Source organism: Anticarsia gemmatalis, chromosome 8 (assembly GCF_050436995.1).
Source record: "Anticarsia gemmatalis isolate Benzon Research Colony breed Stoneville strain chromosome 8, ilAntGemm2 primary, whole genome shotgun sequence".
Classification (NCBI taxonomy): Eukaryota; Metazoa; Arthropoda; class Insecta; order Lepidoptera; family Erebidae; genus Anticarsia; species Anticarsia gemmatalis.
In genome coordinates this window covers 3,407,460-3,426,492 of record NC_134752.1, presented here as the reverse complement: position 1 = coordinate 3,426,492, position 19,033 = coordinate 3,407,460, and the positions used below count along the sequence as shown (strand labels likewise).

Sequence of the window (19,033 nt, the reverse complement as noted above, 5' to 3'; positions counted from 1 at the left end):
TATCCTAGCCCAGATCAAGTAGCGCGTTATTTAGCTCATTTACATTGTGATATTGGTCTAGCTTATAGAACAATTCTAGTTCACAAGTCGGTGATAGCAACTTTTACGCATTTAACTTCAAATATTGATTTATCCTCAAACTTCTTTATAAAACATGTTTTGAAGGCTATATCAACAGCCAAGGTCAGACCTGTTAAGCCGCCAATATGGAATCCAAAACATCTTTTGCAATATATGATGAGTTATAATGTTAATGAAGATAATATGTTTCACGTGTCAAGGCACACGGCAGCCCTTTTATTGTTAGCTTCAGGTCGTAGAGTGCACGACCTTACGTTATTAAAAATTGATGCCCAAAGTTTAGTAGATGAAGATTCCGTTATCATATTTTGGCCCGCGTTTGGTTCAAAAACAGATAATCAGAGACATAGGCAATCTGGATGGAGGCTTAGAGAACACCCAATTAAGAGACTTAATGTAATATTTTGGATAAGAAATTTATTAACCTTAACTTCAAATCGTAGACAAAACCTTAATAATCTGTTTATTTCAGTAAAGGGTGAAGTAAAGCCTGCATCCAGAACCCTAATAGGTGGCTGGATTAGATCTCTTTTAAGAGAAGCTGGCATTAGGGCGACTCCTGGTTCAGTGAGATCAGCTGTGGCCTCATTAAACTTTGTAGAAAATTTTTCTATTGATCAAATTCTGGCCACGGGCAACTGGAAAGCAGAGCATACTTTCCGAAATTACTATTATAGGGAGTTGGCTAATCAAGATTCACCTGACATAAATGAATCAGTGTCATTGTCAAATTATTTCGATCCAGTTCATTAATCGCTACTGCGTACAAAAAATTTTTTGATTTCCCTTATTTTTGATTGTTAACCTTGAAAGCTCATTAAATATATTCATACAAGGTTATCTAGTTTTCTTCCTCACACATTATAGCGTATTAACTTTAAGGGCACCAGGTGATAACAAACACATCACTCAAGATGGATGCCGGATATTGATACGAAACAATAATAGAGAGTTTTTCATAAAATAAAACTTACCTATTATTTTTCTTCAATATCCGGCATCCAGGTAAGGGCTACCTGGTGCATCATGAGTGCTAATAATGCCAGATAGTCACCCGGCGCAAATGTAGGTAGAAAACTATACGACGAAAGTGGCGCCACGAGCGGAGAGGGCCGGAAATGCCGACTTAAAGGTAAAAAAGACTAGTGCTTGACTCAAGATGGATGCCGGATATTGAAGAAAAATAATAGGTAAGTTTTATTTTATGAAAAACTCTCTATTATTTTTTTGAAATCAATATTTTTGAAGTGAAAATTCTTTAGCGCCGTTGCGCACTTTTGCGAAACTTCGTAAGACCTGATTGAAATTTCGTAAGACCTGATTGAAAATTCGTAAGACCTGATTGAAAATTCGTAAGACCTGATTGAAAACTCGTAAGACCTGATTGAAAACTCGTAAGACCTGATTGAAAACTCGTAAGACCTGATTGAAAATTCGTAAGACCTGATTGAAAACTCGTAAGACCTGATTGAAAATTCGTAAGACCTGATTGAAAACTTTATTAACAAAGCTTTTTAACACACTAAAAAGGCGATGCTGGTTGACTACGGGGATGGTGGAGACCAATAACCGAAAATAAGCTTTAACAGTCTTAAAAAAAGGATTTTGATTTCTCAATTCGACTGTATTTTTTGTTATTTCACACCATTCACCTGAAAAACGGTTTGGAAATGGTCTGTATTTGGTCAGTATTTTTGAATTTTTGGTCAGTAAAATCAGTATTTTCGACCTCGGAACTTGTTTCGGCCCCTGCCTTGTAATAAAGTAAACAATATTACCCTTCAAATGAGCCTCTTACTTTATAAGAACAAACATAAATTCGCGCATTCTTCGATTGATATTATAAATTCAATATTATAAAACAACTTTAAACTTAATCTACGATACGAAATCGAATGAAGAAATTACGTAATATTTAAAACACAAATAAAAAAGCCACAAACGTTACAATTTGCGAAGGTCTACATATCGCCTTGAATGGTCAGTATACTTAAGATAAAATAGTAATTATATGCAAGTATTTGTTCAAACACTTGTTCATTCATATATTCATGAGTTCGCGTTATGTAAGGGAAACCTAATGCCTTGAGCCGATTCTAAGGATTGTTATAACGTGAGGAGATTAGCGTAAACGTAGAAGAAGGGCCTTTAATCCATTTATGGTATAATAATGATTAGCGATCGATAAAAGGCCTATTAGAGAATGGATGTAAACGATTTAAATATATTATTCGCAAAATGTATTTATCACCTGATAGAGAATACAAGCTCTTTCGTGTTTTTCTAATCCTCGGTTTCCGAAGTACATTTAGCTGTAGTTTATCTATTCAAAAGCGTTTAAACTCATACAAAAAACGCAATTGATTATATAAACTACCGCTAAATGTACTCAGAAACCGAGGTTAAGAGCTTTCCAAGCAGCTTGTTTTGGTCCTTATTCTTGATATAATACATCACTTTGTGAAATTAACCTGACATTTTAAAACCACAGGAATATATTAGTTATTTATTGAGATTATTCAATGCAATAATATACTCCTTCTCACAGACTCATCATTAGTAGACTTTCTGTTTTGTATTTGATTGCAATCAGATAATCGGATGCGTCAACAATACACGTACTTACTTACTTTGATAAAATAAATTTAATTCTCTAAGCTCTTGATTGTTCTATATTCATCGTATGATATTAATATATTTTATCAGTACCGTTAAAGTTTAATATAATAATAGGCTACAAGAACTGCTTTATGGGACTTACACACGCTCTCGTGCTCTCATGGACTCAGACGCTTCTATCGTACAGTACAGTCAATTTGAATAATTAATCGAAACTGTAGTTTTTACATAGGTACTTCTATATAAAAACTGTAGTTTCAATTTTTCATACACGATCGTTCAAAACAGCTGTTAAGACGGTAACTTTTATCACAATTTAATTCTGCCTTAGATTGAGTTTTACCGATTTAATATATAATATGTTCATTTTGGCAGCATATTGCCAGTTTAATTTTACTCTAATCGAGTCATCACTTTCACTTTTTGACAAAGAAATTAAAGACAGACAACATATTAATACTATAAACCTGATAGGACACGGTACAAGATGTGTGATCTTAAACTACCTTTCTTATTTCGTCATTTTTTGATTAAGTTTGGTTTCTGTCAATAAATAATAGTTTCATCTACATAATTTGGTAAAACTACAAGTGCTAGTGAACAAGCGTTATTCCACAATTCGCATTTATTACCAACGTACTAAGAGTATGACGTTCAATTGATAGCACGCGGCCGCCTGCATTTCATTACAATCAGACCATTTAGTACTACTTAAATGGCATCGGCTATTTCCGTATGCACAACATCTAGTGCATACAACACGCTACTACTGTGTTTAACCAAAGGAACTTTGCCTTTGGGCGGCTTGAACAACTTTGACACTAGGTTGACCACTAACCATACGATAAGAAGAAGACCAAAGGATTGGCTCCTAAATGTACCATATCTTTTTATTTTTGTATCCTAAACTTATGGTTACGAATAGCCATAGTTATCTTATGCACATCAGTTGTAAAAGTCATATTTTTCGTGTCAAGAAAAGCAGTGACAGTTGAGAATAATAAATGCCTATTACTGGCCGACTACTGGACATAGGTATCCTCCCCGAATTATGAAGGAGATATAAAGAAAATATCCTCCCAGAACAAAGAAAGGTGACCTTGCATTTCTCTAAGAACAGTTCTAAACTCTTCGACATAGAAGATTTTATCCCGATCTTTTCCGTTACCATTAGAACTAGTGACACATATTTCTAATACAATATTTACGGAAAAAATACCCAAGTTAACTTCTTCAAAATTTAAAAATACATTATATCTTTGGCTACAGTATTATAAGATTTAGATAAGCCAGATAATCTTAAAACATATTTTACGCGAGATAATGACCACGTGCACCATAAACGCAAGGTCTTTACTTACGCCAGAATAAATAGTAAGTACTCACGTTACTCGTTCAATATCTTAAAATAACTTTACCGGGAAGTTTTTCATAAGACTTTGAACTGAAATATTGCCTCGTTATTGAACCATTTTTACGAGTGGCGAGTTGAGTTTGGGTACTTAACTATTAAATATTGGTATCCGTATAAGTTGCGATAAATTAGGTTTGTGTAAGGTCTCTAATTGATCTAAAATGTCCCCTAGGGATCTGAAACATCTACTAATCTCGTCTAGTCGGATTAAAAATATTTTTTGGACATTCTGTCCGTAGGTATATTGGGTTTTCAGATTTTACTTCCTCTTATTTTCTATGAAAGGTGTCGCTCAATTTAGTCCATACAAAATAATATTCGAAGAATTCTTGAGAGACGAAAAGCTTGATAAACAATATCCATTTCCGATGATTTTAACAAGAAAATGTACTACTAAAGGGTTCAGAGAAATACAAAATACTGAGAAAATTGCTGCTTAAATATAACACGAGCCCCCATATCCGCTGCCGTTGGCGAACTACTAACTAATTCTTATGGTTAGTTTGACGTCACCCTAAGTAAACTGAACGTACAGTAATTGTTGTTTCAAGGTCTATGTCCGGTATTTATGGGAGAGGTTAGCATTTGGTAGCAGTCTTTCGTCGCAACCAACGCTTCCAGCGAAATTGCTTGCGCATTTATTTCTTCGCAGCTTTATGTGAATCGTTTTAATTGTTCCGATGATACGAAATAAACAGTTCGGAAAGATGTGCTTGCTTATATCTTTCAATTAAATTAAACGAAAAAGCACTTTGATGTTCCAAAGCATGTTCTTTCGTTTCAATGTTATCGACTCTGAAAATAAAAGTTTGATATCTATTTGCTTAGATCATTCACCTCTATTGCCATATCTTAATTGAGAGGCAATTATAACGTTTACATAAATAACAATCAAGTAATTGAACATAACAGACGCCCACTCTAATAGACTCTATCCTTACACATTCAAATGCAGTTTCCTCTTGCAGCCAGAATAATGGTAATTTATTCTATTGTAGCTACTTAACCGTGAGAATTAACCTGAATCGATACATATTAATGCAGCCAGGAAGTCTAGAACAATGATAGCATGTCTGGGTTTTAAAATGCAATAAATACCGATGTATATGTACAACCACCCATGCGCGCCTTATTTGAAATCGGCGGCATTTTGCCCGCAAATTCATAATGAATATGACCGTTAGACAAACACCTACATCTCTGCGACAATTTATTATTGACAGAGCTTTAGTACCGCGGTGCACTCACTAGGCTCTGGTCCTGTTACAGGCGAGGACTCGACAGGAAAACGTTAACATTATCCTACTAAATATAACTGAAATCAAACTTCCCCCGCGTGGTTTATTTTTGAGTTGCCCATACTCGGTATTATTATTGTAAGACATCTGGCGCCTTCCAGTCGCTACGCGTTGATAGTGCCGATTGCTGTATCTCGAGATATTCCTAATTACTCCCAAAGTTTAGTTCTTGACCTAGTTCTACGGCTGAAATTAGAAATATTTGTGTTTGGAGGGAGGTGCAGCACGCTATGAAGTTGCTATGGTGACTCGGTGAGTAGTATTACGCAATGTATCAATCGATATGATAGTAGAGTGAGGTCTGTGCTGAAGATGTTTTCTCGGACGTCCAAGGTCGGTTACTGATTAGCCTACGAGTGTACTGCATGCATAAATTATCGCGTATTTGAGACGCAAATTAGTTCGAACGTGCCTTGAATAATTTAAATATTCCGTAGAGCAAGATCACCTAAATAATTCCGAGTAAAATGTCCTGTTAGTTTACTCAAACTACATGACGTGCATATGTATTGGATTTGAAACCCGTTGAACTTGAATTCATTGCATCACATAGCATTGAGACTCCTACAATGGTAATTCTAGTTAGTTTTCCTGTTCTCATTAGAGAGGATAAAACAATGATGGTATATGTAGTGGATCCGTTACAACACATCTTATGATTGTTCCTTATAATTATTCTATTCACTTGTTAACTAATTGAGTTAGTCTGCTTCCGCACTAACTTAATATGGTCACCTAACCGTTGGATAGTGTATATGTGTGGCCATTAGATTAGCCGGCTGTGTCCGGCTGTCCGCTTTGATGTGTATCGTATATCGGTCGTTAACGGGAAGTAAAATGTCAATAAACGCTTCATGTAGTTCACACAAGATTTATTAGCACCGTAACAACTCTACATACAAATGGAACAACAAATACTCATTCATATGCAAGAATTTGCACGTTTTATTGAGCTTTTACGTGTCTTTGCATACTTTATCTAATATTTCTTCAAGTCATGTGTCTGTTTCGCATCAATGCTATTTTAAAATAAGCATTGAATGTACACTTATTCCTTTCTTTACAAAACAGAATAAGCTAAGAGTAGTTTTAGAACAATTAGTAATAGATTTGCACTACAAAAATCACGATTCGTCCATGCAAGTGTGCCAAATACCACAAAAATCTAGCTCATTGAATTTCAGCATCTTGCACGCTCACGTAGTTCGCGTATTTAGCAGCCTCTATTCAATGTCAAAGTCCTTTGATATGATTCACCCGATAGAGAACAACAGTCCGCCACGCTTCGATTGCCACTAAGAAGTTTGTAGTTTTTTGTTTACACCACTGTTTCCAATGATGTCATAGTGATGACTGGCTATCGTCAGTGCCTTACATAGATTTTGATTGATTTAGAACTAAAATAGCTACGCTATGACGATTGAAAGATACCTGCTTTTGACGTCATCGTTCAAAATAGTTGTATTCAGTCAGCGTTGAGTCTCAGTGTCATTGACGACCTGTTATTGCATCAAAGATTTATAAACATCAAATTCTAATATAGTTTGAAAGATTCTTTAAAAGTTTTACCACATTTTGGCTGAATAATATACCTCTTTTGTGAGAATGTCGGTCAATACCGATCTAATTTACAAATGCGTTCACTAATCAAATTATCACTTGCCGTTTTTGGTATTCGGCATACATTAAGTGCAACGACTGTCTAGATAGTTTGAAATGATGGTAACTTTTTGTCCATCGTTCTTCTACTTAACATACTTCTTAAAGCTATGAGTAAATTAGCTTCTCAGCTGCCGAGTATTTGCACTTATAACAAAAACAATCTCACATTTTGAAAGGCCATTATTCTTTACCCTTCTTATTCAAAGTCTGCACGCAACTGGTCTACAAGTTACCCAAAAAGATCTCATATTTGCTTTATCAACACATCTGTCATTTTTAAACATTATTTATTAACTAAAGTCCCCAACCCGCACTTGGCCAGCGTGGTCGACTCAAGGCCTAACCCCTCCCTCATTACGGGAGGAGACCCTTGCCCAGCAGTGGGACATTAATGGGTTAAATTTATTTACTAAAATATATTATTTCAAAGAAGCTCAACCGAAAGCTGGCAACCATTTTAGGCAGTTGACGCATACAGGCAGGTGCATTTATAATTGATACAGGAACCAGACCTGCACGAGAGCACATAAAAGGAAATGTCACGAGACATAACTGTTTGTATTCTGTGGACGAAAATACGAATGTCGGTAGCAATAAACGAGCTTATTGTTTAAGAATGGGTTGTAGTTTCTGGCCAAGTATGATCTTTGGGTTATCATTAGGGTATATTATAGAAGACTATTTCTACTACTTTGTATGAAGTTTACAATTTAAGAACATTTCTAATTTGAGGTATCTGTGCTTTGCTACTTGTATACGTATCTTCGATTTATCACGCTCTTGCGCTTAAATTTTATTGCTGGACCGATTTTTATCGCTTTTATTTTTTAAGTAGATTTTTCTTTTAAGACTTTTAGATTTATTGTTAAAATGGGCTGATTTAAAATATAATATTTTTAAAATAAGTCTTTAATACTAAACTACGTTTCCTTGATAGCGTACTACAGGGTAATATGCGAGAAGCAGCTGTTCAATAACAAGTTTATTTCAATGAATGGACCTAGCTACATGATATTATTTTTCTTCTCCAACATTTTATAAATGTCAACACTTAGACATTTTACCAAAACGAGATCTTTATTATGTAATTTTATTGCTGGCAAAAACAAGATGCTTCATTTTGTATAATCAGTGGAATTTAGCCGGATGTTATCGTGTTACATTATAGAATTAATTATGAGTTTCATAATATTAGGAAAAAGCCGTTAGATCATTAACATAAATCAATTAATAATTAGCCTTGAAATGTATTTATTTTCGAAGTTAATATAAAAAACGTAACGAAAATGAACACTGCTTCGTATTTAATTTTAGATCTGCATTTACTTCTAAAGCATGTAGACTTTGCTTGTGAATATATCGTTCTGAGCGGTTTTGATACAAAAAATCGTTGACTGGACTGCATTAATCTTTCAATTAAATAAAACTGAGCTTTAATTTTCAAATATCTTCTTGTTCATCGCATGTCTTAAGTGGATTCAAAGTCGCCATCCCGCACCCGACCGGTGTGGTGGACTAAAGACGGGGAGACCCTTGCCCAGCAGTGGGAAAATGACCCAAGACAAAACACATACTTATTGTCCTCGTAACGCGTTTATTGACCAATCATATTAATATAATCTAGTTTTTCCGTACTGTATAATTTCCTCAATGTGGTAACGTGTTGTTGTTGTCCAACAGAACGAGATCAACAGTCAGTATGAGCGGGTGTCGACGAGCTCGCAGCGGTACACCTCGCTGTCTGACGTCACGCTCAGCCCTATACACACGGCACATAGTTTGACACATGACCGGTAAGTTACATACATACGTTTTAATATGAGAGTAAACAGAGAGCCGAATTTTTACCACTACCGATCATCCACAACTGAGCCAGAAAATATGTCTGAAAAATTCATCCTATGATACTTACTCCCATGATAGAGTAACCCCCGGTTTCTGAGTACCTACATCTTGCGGTAATTTATGTTTAATAGCATTTTAACTCTAAAAAAACGCTTGAATAGATAAACTACTGCTAAATGTACTCAGAACCGGGGGGTGAGTGTACCATACTTTATTACTATTTCATTTCAGGACTATTTCTTCATGTCATATAGATTTGAAATGTGATTTTCTCGATACTGGATAGTACCGGCAGGAAATCAGGAATTTACATTGCAGTGTGTAGAAAACCATTCTTGTGTTTAGGGTGCTAAATCCTGTCCCTGTGACAGCGTTTAAAACTTGATTTAGTAGTACACTACAAGAATTTTACGGAACAAAAAATACGTTATGGCAATCAGGTTTTCATTAGCGAAATTATTTTTAGTTTGATTTGGTAGTATAATGTCTTTTTTATATTTAAAGTAAGAAATAACAAAGTGTTAGCAGAATACAATGGTTGCCAATGTCACCAAATCATCATCTTGTCTAAACGCTAAACTTAGTGTGACGCACAAGGTGACAATTTTTCACACAAATTCCAATGCATTTGCATATTTTAAGCAAATACTTTTAGAAATTATTGACTCTAGCTACCGTTGCTTCTAGATAATTATGCTAGAATGTATTAGCATACATGTTCCTAGATTCGAACATACAAAAGAAAGACGTTACTACGTTACTAGACTTAAGTACATTTTAAACCAATAGTCTTATTCAATTGGGCTCAAGTAAAAATAATTAAACGATGATATTATGAACTGACACCCTCCCCTTCAATTCTCGGTTATAACATATGCTCTTTGTTGCCGTGTATTCCCAGCTGTCCTTTATTTTTCAAGTTCAATGCATTGGAGAAAGATAAACACAGGATTTCTTGATAGACAGAAAGACCAAATGTAATAAAATAACCAACACCAATTCAAGAAAAAACTATACAAACGTTGAAAGTGGAAGTGGACGTCCATATTTTAATCAGTAAAAACGAAAAATCTCTAGTAGTTTCCTGTTCGTATTTAAATCTCAAAGAAATCGCATTTTACTGAATAATTTTCCAAATTTTTGAAAATAAGTTATTCTATTCTCCACCTACGCCAACGATATGAAACGACGCTCATAAAAATATGTATTATGTAAACAAACACAGCTTGCTTCCAGTTCCAACCGACTCTCGCGCCTATTTAACGGTCAACATTTGAATATTAGAACACTCAATTATACAAGTCCTGCCATCTATACGCCGGACCACGGAACTACTAAGTAATTTAAAAAACCGTTGAACATTATGGTCTTGTACTCAAGTCAAGTGCTCACGAAATAACAACCAAGTGTTTGTTAATTAAGATAAGCTCGTTTTGAAAAAGGGCCCTTTGTAAATAAACTTTAATTATGGCTACAATAAACTGTTATCAAGATTTCCTGTTATAAAAACTTACGCAAGATCTTAGAAGTTGACTTTATAAGACTGCTTTTATTGCCTAACTTATATTAAGGTAGAGTCAGTATTTTAGAATTATATCATGAAGGAAAATGTCTGTAAAAGCTGTTGATGATTGAACTATATTACCTTCTTGGTAACCTTTGCTATAGTCTATTTAAGAAAGAATAAAATACAAGCACTTTTTATTACAAAGATTGCTATCACCAATCGAGCTTCCGAATCGATTTAGTAGTTTCTGATAAAAACGTATTTAAACAAACGATCTCTTTAGCGTTATAAATATAACAATAGTATAGTTTACAACACTCAAAATCGTGATTCCCAAGTCTCAGAAAAGGTTATTGTTTTCTGCTAGATATCTTTTATCAGATCTCGCTTATTTGTTTATTTATCTGGCCTTACTCGAGATAACTGGGCCCATCACAATATCATGTGGGCATACTCGCCCACACAAAGAGAAAACGGCCCTTACATCATATACATAGTTTAGTGAATGATGGGAGTTTTATATTGTTACGAATTTAGGTTGATTTTAGTACTATGTTTTGCGTCAAGGTTGTCTATTTGTGAACTTTCAAAGATCTTAATTCGATAAATAAACAATAGCGGAAAATTCACTGAACTTCTCTTAAACGACTGGACGGATTTTGATGAAATTTTTTGTGTGTGTTCAAGGGGATCTGAGAATGGTTTAGATTCACAGCTTTGTCCGCTGGACAATGTTTTTTTAGTATTTTTTTACAAATTAAAGACGTGGAGATAGGACAACGTCTCCGCTAGTTTTCATTCATTAACAAATCGGGATTTTTTAAATGCTTCGGTTTTTATTTTGTGGGACCCAAACAAGTCATCGTTTTACTCGTATTTAATTTTGCCTTCTCTCAGCTCTAAGAAAGGCTCTTTGAGAGTCTGACCACAGTCTGCCACTTCGGTCATGCATGTTAAAAATCAAATGCCACTATAACTAGAGCGCATGAGAAGTGGCTTACGCTTAAAAAAAGGACAGATTTCTTTATAAAATCTAACCAAGTAAGAACTTCAAGAATGCAGCTGTTTGTAAATAAATAACTTTGCTAAACTTTTCCATTTCTTGGCTCCAAAAAACCCTTTCCCATCACTGTGGACAGTTGCAAAACAATAACACAGTTATAAACGCCATTGGTACAGTTGGCTCTGCTCCAGACTTTTTATATGCCACACCGCTTATTTACATTATTTACGTCTACTGACGTAACGGATGAACATGTAATAGAAACATGACGTGGCTTCAACGAAATTATGTAGCTAATCTTTGCCAGATTTTAGAAAGCAATCAAGTGTAGCTTATATTATGAATACAATAAAAATTAAAATACTGTACCTAGTGTATTTGATGACCAGCATTCGCACGTGTCCAAAATCTCTTTCTTAATTCTGACTAAGAGGTGGCATTTTGAAAAGAACTCCCATAAGTTTGCCCCTTGTATTTGATCTCCTTGCTAAATTTCTTCAAAATCATTTCGCTTTCAGCTTTGAAAGCTGAGGTAGACAAACAGACCTTCGATATAGGTATAATAACATTATGATACTGGCATCTTCTTTCATTAAGTAGTTTGTAGTGTAAAGCGCATTCATTCAATAAATCACTGACATATTGCAATTGATCAATCTGTGTTACAGCGATACATTGTGATATCAGTATAATGGTATTACGCTCTCAAATCAATCTTGATAACATCTTTAAAGGATCTGAATAGTATTGTGTTATTTTGATTTATCTCAGACGAATTTATTAGCTGTCATAAGGCGTCTACTCTGTAGACAAGTCAAGTAGCTGACCGCCGTGGCGCCAACACAGTCATGTCACCGTCTTGATGTCGGCGGTTCATTATTTTGGACCCATTTATGCAAACGAGAACCACAATCAGTGTTGTCTGTGTTTATCTGTTGGTGAACAGAAACCATTTTGTTAAGCTAATGTAATGCATAATTTTAGCGCCATATCCGTAGATACTCAATTACTTCAAATGTGGGTTGATTCCTGATTGCATGAAATTACAGGCGTCCTTATAAAAGATTCAAAACAGTCTATAAAATAAAGAGCTACGGCGTTTTTAATCTGTATTCTCCGTTAGAGAGTTAAAAAAATCACGTGCAAAAGTTTCGTATGTCAGTTTGTCCTCGAGACGATCGTAAATAATTACATTTCTAAAAACATTTGCAGACTATAGGAAAAGTCGCATCGCTCAGTTACATTTATCATTTCTCGTTTATTTATTGGTAATCTTATATTAAATCTGATCGCAATAAAACTCGAAATAACGTTGTGATGAATTGCTTGATGTAATAAATATTAAGTTTATGAGACACACTGCGTCCTTTCTAAAGCAAAAGACAAGTTTTAGATGCTAAAAACGGATAGTATGCAAACTTTAACATGCCGTTATTTTATAAAAGCCTTTCTTCAACAATTCCCTCACTAATTATAAAATCATCATACGAAGAGACAATCGAGTATTTTCTTTCAATAAAAATCTAACAGTATAATGCATTTCCCAGGTCCGTCCTTCAGTCCCTTAACCATAGACCCTCACAAATGATAAAGTTATCATTCGCAAAAGACGATCGAGAAAATCTTCCAATAAAAATCTAACAGTATAATGTATTTCCCAGGTCCCGGTCTCGCATAGGCAGCCCAGCGTACAGCGCGTGTTCCACCGACAGCTCGTTCGCGGAGCAGGCGTTGGCCGACACCAGCCTCCTGCTGGAGACCAACCCTGACAACGAGCATCTACCCTCCAGGCTCTACAAGATGGCGCGCGAGTATTGGAAGTAAGTATTTGATATCATTTGTTTGTACGAGTATAACTAGGACCCCATGCAGGTTTAAGAGTTCTTAAAACAAACGTTGAGTAAACACCTCTAAGGCCAGTGTCGCGGCTTATAGATACTTGCCGGATAACTTAACTGATAGAAAAGTGGCAGCAAATAATATATGAAACAATTTGTCAATAATCCGTTTTTTAGAAATGGATAAACCAGGGCTCACAATTGTTACAAGAGTCCTTGAACTTTCTGATGGAGTAGTAATTGCTAAGAAGGAAATCGAGTTCACTGGTTTTAGTTGCAACTACGGAGATACTAGAAAAGTAAATTTAATCAATATTAATTGCCGAAAAAAGATTGTTCGCAAATAAATTTACGGGTACAAAGGACACAGATAATAACCATCTGTTCATCGTGCTATTACCGGCTATTTAGTTAGTTATTCACACACAAAATAGCAGTGCTATTTAAATATTACCTACAACATGTCAAAACAGCTGACGACAGAAACAGCTGACGGTTTGTTTACAACCTCAATGATAAACAAAGGTTTAATCTCATTTGTTTGTCTCTCACCTCTACCGCATAACTATACAAAAGAAAAATTTAATTACTACTGGCTGGTTTCAAAGTAATTAATATAAAGTCGGGTTGTAAAGATAAGAAAATTTAATTAATTTGAAAGCCAAAGGTGTGACTCTTTTTGTTAATGAATTAACTCCAAAATTTGACATGGTATTTTGTACAGATGTTTCTTTTTTTCAGTATCTCAGTATAATTATTCAGTAATATCTCAGTATAGTTTTTCAGTATAATTATCACAGTAGGTCTACTATGTGTCGTGCATCCGAGTATTCGTAACAATTTCAATATTCAAATATTATCATGTGTCTAAATAGGTTTTTGGTTTCGTACTTTAGCGAGTTATAGTAGGTTTAGAAGATTTAACTTTAATTTAAACAATGCTTTAAAACACATGATATCGTGGTATGAATCAAAGGAAATTTTATACGAAGTTCCATTCCCTATTTTAGTATTCCCTAGTTTATTTCCCTATTCCTTAGTTTAATGTAATTCATTAGGCGTCCTGTTTCGTGCATTTTCATATACCAATAAGCTATTATAATCACCTGTGAACAACCAAACAAAACTGCGTGTTATGAATAGAGACATTCCTTAAGTGTTATTAAGTCTGATATTATGACTTTATGAGAACGGTCACCGCTGTGTCCACTTTCTATTACAGTGCAATATGCAATAATATGGTTAATACACAATTTGCATTACTAACTAAATCCTACTTAACTTATATGCAATCAATTGTAGGCATTTTGCCAAGAAGTAACTTTAAAATAGCGAAAGGAAGTCCAATTCTAAATTTTCTTACATAAATAATTTCTTACGTATAATATTTCGGTCATCACATCGTGATAAGCTTCTATATTGCAACATTTTCAATCAACACTGACATCAAAAAGTTGTTGGCCGCTGCCCAGAAACAAATGCAAGTCACTTCAAGCCAGCCTCTATTACTAAATAAAAAATACAATTTTGTCACGATTCAATTGAGCAAAAAGGTGAAACTATTTACATTCAACCAAGATATTATGTGATATGCGAATTTACACAGCGATGTCGCTAAAGATTTATAATATTTAAGTGTCACTGGTAGATAAGTGAAAAGACACAACACTGTAAAACTATAAATCAATAAAACGCTAGTTCCGTTCAACTCCAAATAGTTTCTTACATTCATGACATCTGACATTTCAAAGGAATGGTTAATAGTTTTTAGCGGTCATGTAACAAATTGCAAGATCTTCTTGTATTAATAATTGGCTGCTTAATTTTGTAGTTGATTTTATGACACACTATGAAGGCTCTCTACTTAGTTATTGAACTATAGCAATATGTAGATAGACATAATATAATGCATATTTTTTTAAACACTCGCGTTATCGTTTTTGAACGATCAATATCATTCACTTTTTTTTATAATGTGGGTACATTGTCCAGTTTAAAATTGCAACTGTCAATCACGCTCAGAAAAACAGCTGGCTGGAATAATTTGTATTTTAATTGTTTTATTTCATGACTTATTTATTGTAGACATTTAATTATTATTTAATTGTTAATTATGGCTAATATTGTGACGTTTACTGAAGTGCAAACGGTTGAAGGAGAAGTGACTTTGTGGTATGTTGACCTCAAATTATCTTTTTGTAGATAATGTTCGTGAAAAACCTTTTGTAATTATGTTCCCTTTGTTTTGTTGTTAATTATTGTGAGAATATAATAATATGGCTGAAAATAAGGCGGATAGATCTTTATCATCACTTGTGAGAAGCGCAGAAAAGTTCCACAAAGGGATTAGTTATTAAATGATGAAAAGAGAAAAATCTTCCATTTTTCCTTTTATGATTCGTTTTTTTAGTTTATTAGTAAAAGGAGAAACAAAACATTTACAAATGGATCAGCATGATAAATAAAAAAATATTTTATTACAGTTTTAACTGTATCAACTCATCAAACTTTAACATCGTAACACCATAAGTACTTCAAGTAGTTTTAAAACCTTAACCTAAACAATAATTAACATTTCGAGACCTTTCTCAATAAGTTAAATATCCTTACCTATATTTAACATCTACAATCAAGAACACCATCTTACACAAAACTCATTGTTGCCTACATGACGTGTCCTACGACATACAACAACACACACACCACACTAGGGCGACCATAAAATTAAATATAATGTTCTATATTTGCACCGAGCCACAGCTTGCAAATGCCACTTGCAAACACACGCTAACTGGGATCTGTGTATTTAGAAATTGTGTTCAAATGTGACTTTAAATTATCTATTTAAATATTTATTTGATAGAAACTTATTGACTATTTAAATGTGTGTTAAGGACTGTTTTTGTACTGTGTTTAATTGAATTTGATAGTTCATGGTGTAATAATAATGGTCTATTATAAAGTAAAGTTTTGAATTTCTCAAAGTTCTGTGTTAAAATTTAAGTGATTGTTACACATATTGTGTTCTTTTTTAAGTGGTATTGATGTTTGTACAAATACACTAATTTAATATATAAATTTGGTATATTCCCGTTGTCCACCCCCTGCTTGTCCACCCCGGGTGGACAGTGACACAAATCTTTTAAAAAATTCTCGGTGTCCACCCCTGGGGGACAGTGAGAATTAATTTTAAATTATTCCCGCTGGCCACCCCGGGTGGACAAAGACACTAGTTTCATATTACTACTCTCGATGTTCACCACCGGTGGACAAAGCCACTGCTTAAATAAACATTCTCAATGTCCACGCTTGATGGAATTGGGTGTAAAAAAATAATTAAGTAGGTATATAGTTTAATCATATTATCAACATCTTTTACTTTTGCAATCTACACAAATAATTATCACAATAGGTATTAATCAAAGTCACAGAAAAATCTTTACATCCTCATCCTTTCTAGAAATAAATCAATATTGAAGTCCCCATTGACAAGTCATATTCGCATGTCGTGAATAAAATGATCACTTAAAATATATTTTTTTACGTTTATTGTTATAACTTATACCTTGGTTTAATAAGTGCCGCAACTTAGGGTCAATCAACATTATATGGGAAAACACACCATAGATAGTGTACCTACTTCTATTTACCCTAGAGATGTTGATAATATGATTAAACTATGTACCTACTTAATTAATTTTGTTATAATTATTTACACCCAATTCCAGCAAGCGTGGACATTGAGAATGTTTATTTAAGCAGTGGCTTTGTCCACCTGCGGTGAACATCGAGAGTAGTAATATGAAACTAGTGTCTTTGTCCACCCGGGGTGACCAGCGGGAATAATTTAAAATTAATTCTCACTGTCCCCCAGGGGTGGACACCGAGAACTTTTTAAAAGATTTGTGTCACTGTCCACCCGGGGTGGACAAGCAGGGGGTGGACAACGGGAATATACCATAAATTTTAGATTTATACCAGTGGGACAAAATATCTACACTCCTTAATCCTGCTTAAGTTTACAACTTATATAAAAACGTGAAACATTTGAAAAACAGTTCAATAAACTGCTATAAATTTCAATCAAATCCATAAATTTATGCAATGTGTTGTAAAAACTATTGTACTCAATTTGTAGTATTCGCGTAATCATAACTACGATTACATAGCGTTATGTGACGTTATGTTATAACCATATTACATGCGGTCTGATCATTGGTTTAACCAATCATGTATGAAGGATTCAGGTGTCTGTACATCAGGTATTTAGTTCCTTCTTACTAGTTTATAAAGTGAGTTGTAGTTTTATAACTAAGTTTTTCAATAATGTAGAATGTGAAAGTGATTGATTCAGCCCGGTATCTGGTTCTGTTATAGCCCCAATTTATTGTATATGTGCCCGTTAACTTTTTGCTATTATTAGGCGTTTTCTCGATCTGCTTAGCCCCATGGAAAGAAGATTTTTTATGTATGTACATATGTATGACGCATACAATTGTATTTAATTTGAAATGTGTAGTAAAGGTATAAAATTAGAGACTACATATTTTATTTGAATATATTTTATTATTGTGTATTAACAATATGTAGAAGTTGTAGAACATAAAATATCGTTAACTTTTTCCTGATAGATAGTGTCTAATAAACACATATTTACCTTATTGTTAGTTCTATACATAGGTAAAACTAATGTCAGTTAGTTACGAACATTTGAACAGAACATATCATAATTCTTGCCATATAATCCTGGTTTTAACAATTTCTGAGTATTGATTACTTTATCTGATTCAATATCTGACACTTTATCTAGAGCTTTATCCGACAGTTACCCATAAACCGTGAGTCTCTCAATAGTCTTAAATTCAGTTCTTGTGTTTATAAAATAGCTTCCTAGTTGATATCTAGTGAATTAAGTCTTACTATGATAATCAGGTAATATGTCAATGTGTTTGTTTATGACTAAACTAGATATGACATACAGGTTTAAGATAAGCGTACATGCTTCAGATATCGTTTTGTTCTGTGGTTAGGTTATAATCCTATTGTAAAGTCATTTGTTGATATACAATAAGTTTGTTACGATTTATTGATATGATAACAAATTATTTCTCTATACATAAGGAAACATACAAATACTAAGTATTTTAGATGCTTGTCGCTAATTCCTGGCTTGCCACTATAATTCTGTAAAACACTATAAAATTTCCATACTATAACTCAAAGAAGTCACCTCACTAAAAAAAGTCAAAGTGATTTCACCAGATACTTATATTCCTTAATCTAACACCATAATAATATTCCCCTAACTTATAAGGAAAAAAAAACGAGGGGTAACTAACTACCTTAAACCAAAATACCACCCATTTGTATACCTAAAACGCTTTCGCAAAATAGTGATCAACTCATTTGTATGCGCCAACGCCATGTTAAAGCAAAAAAAACTAACCAATTGATTTCTATATTTCCAGCAAATACCCCAAAACGGACTACACATACTCGCCGCTGTCCAAAGACCGCGTGGAGCTGGCGCCCGGTCAGATCGCCATGCCCAACATGTCGCGACGCTCGCTCTCGCAGTTCCGTATACAAGGACCCAACACCAGCGTGGACGAGATCGATAGACTCTCTTCTACTACCTCGTGGACTACTAGTACGCTACGGAAACGTTATACTGTGAGTACAACAGTCTTTCAAATAATTATTAAACTTCAGTATTCCCGAAAAGTAGGAATTCACGTTATTTTTCTTACTTCATTACTTTTAATG

At 34.3% G+C, this 19,033-nt stretch overlaps 1 protein-coding gene across 1 annotated transcript in view; it reads left to right on the top strand.

Moving 5' to 3' along the window:
* Positions 1-19,033, top strand: part of LOC142974689 (klaroid protein-like) — a 43,116-nt gene that overhangs the window by 10,277 nt on the left and 13,806 nt on the right. The window contains exons 3-5 of the mRNA XM_076117156.1: positions 8,755-8,867; positions 13,091-13,249; positions 18,736-18,940. Of these exons, the coding sequence (XP_075973271.1) occupies positions 8,755-8,867; positions 13,091-13,249; positions 18,736-18,940 (477 nt within the window). The remainder of the gene's footprint in view (positions 1-8,754; positions 8,868-13,090; positions 13,250-18,735; positions 18,941-19,033) is intronic.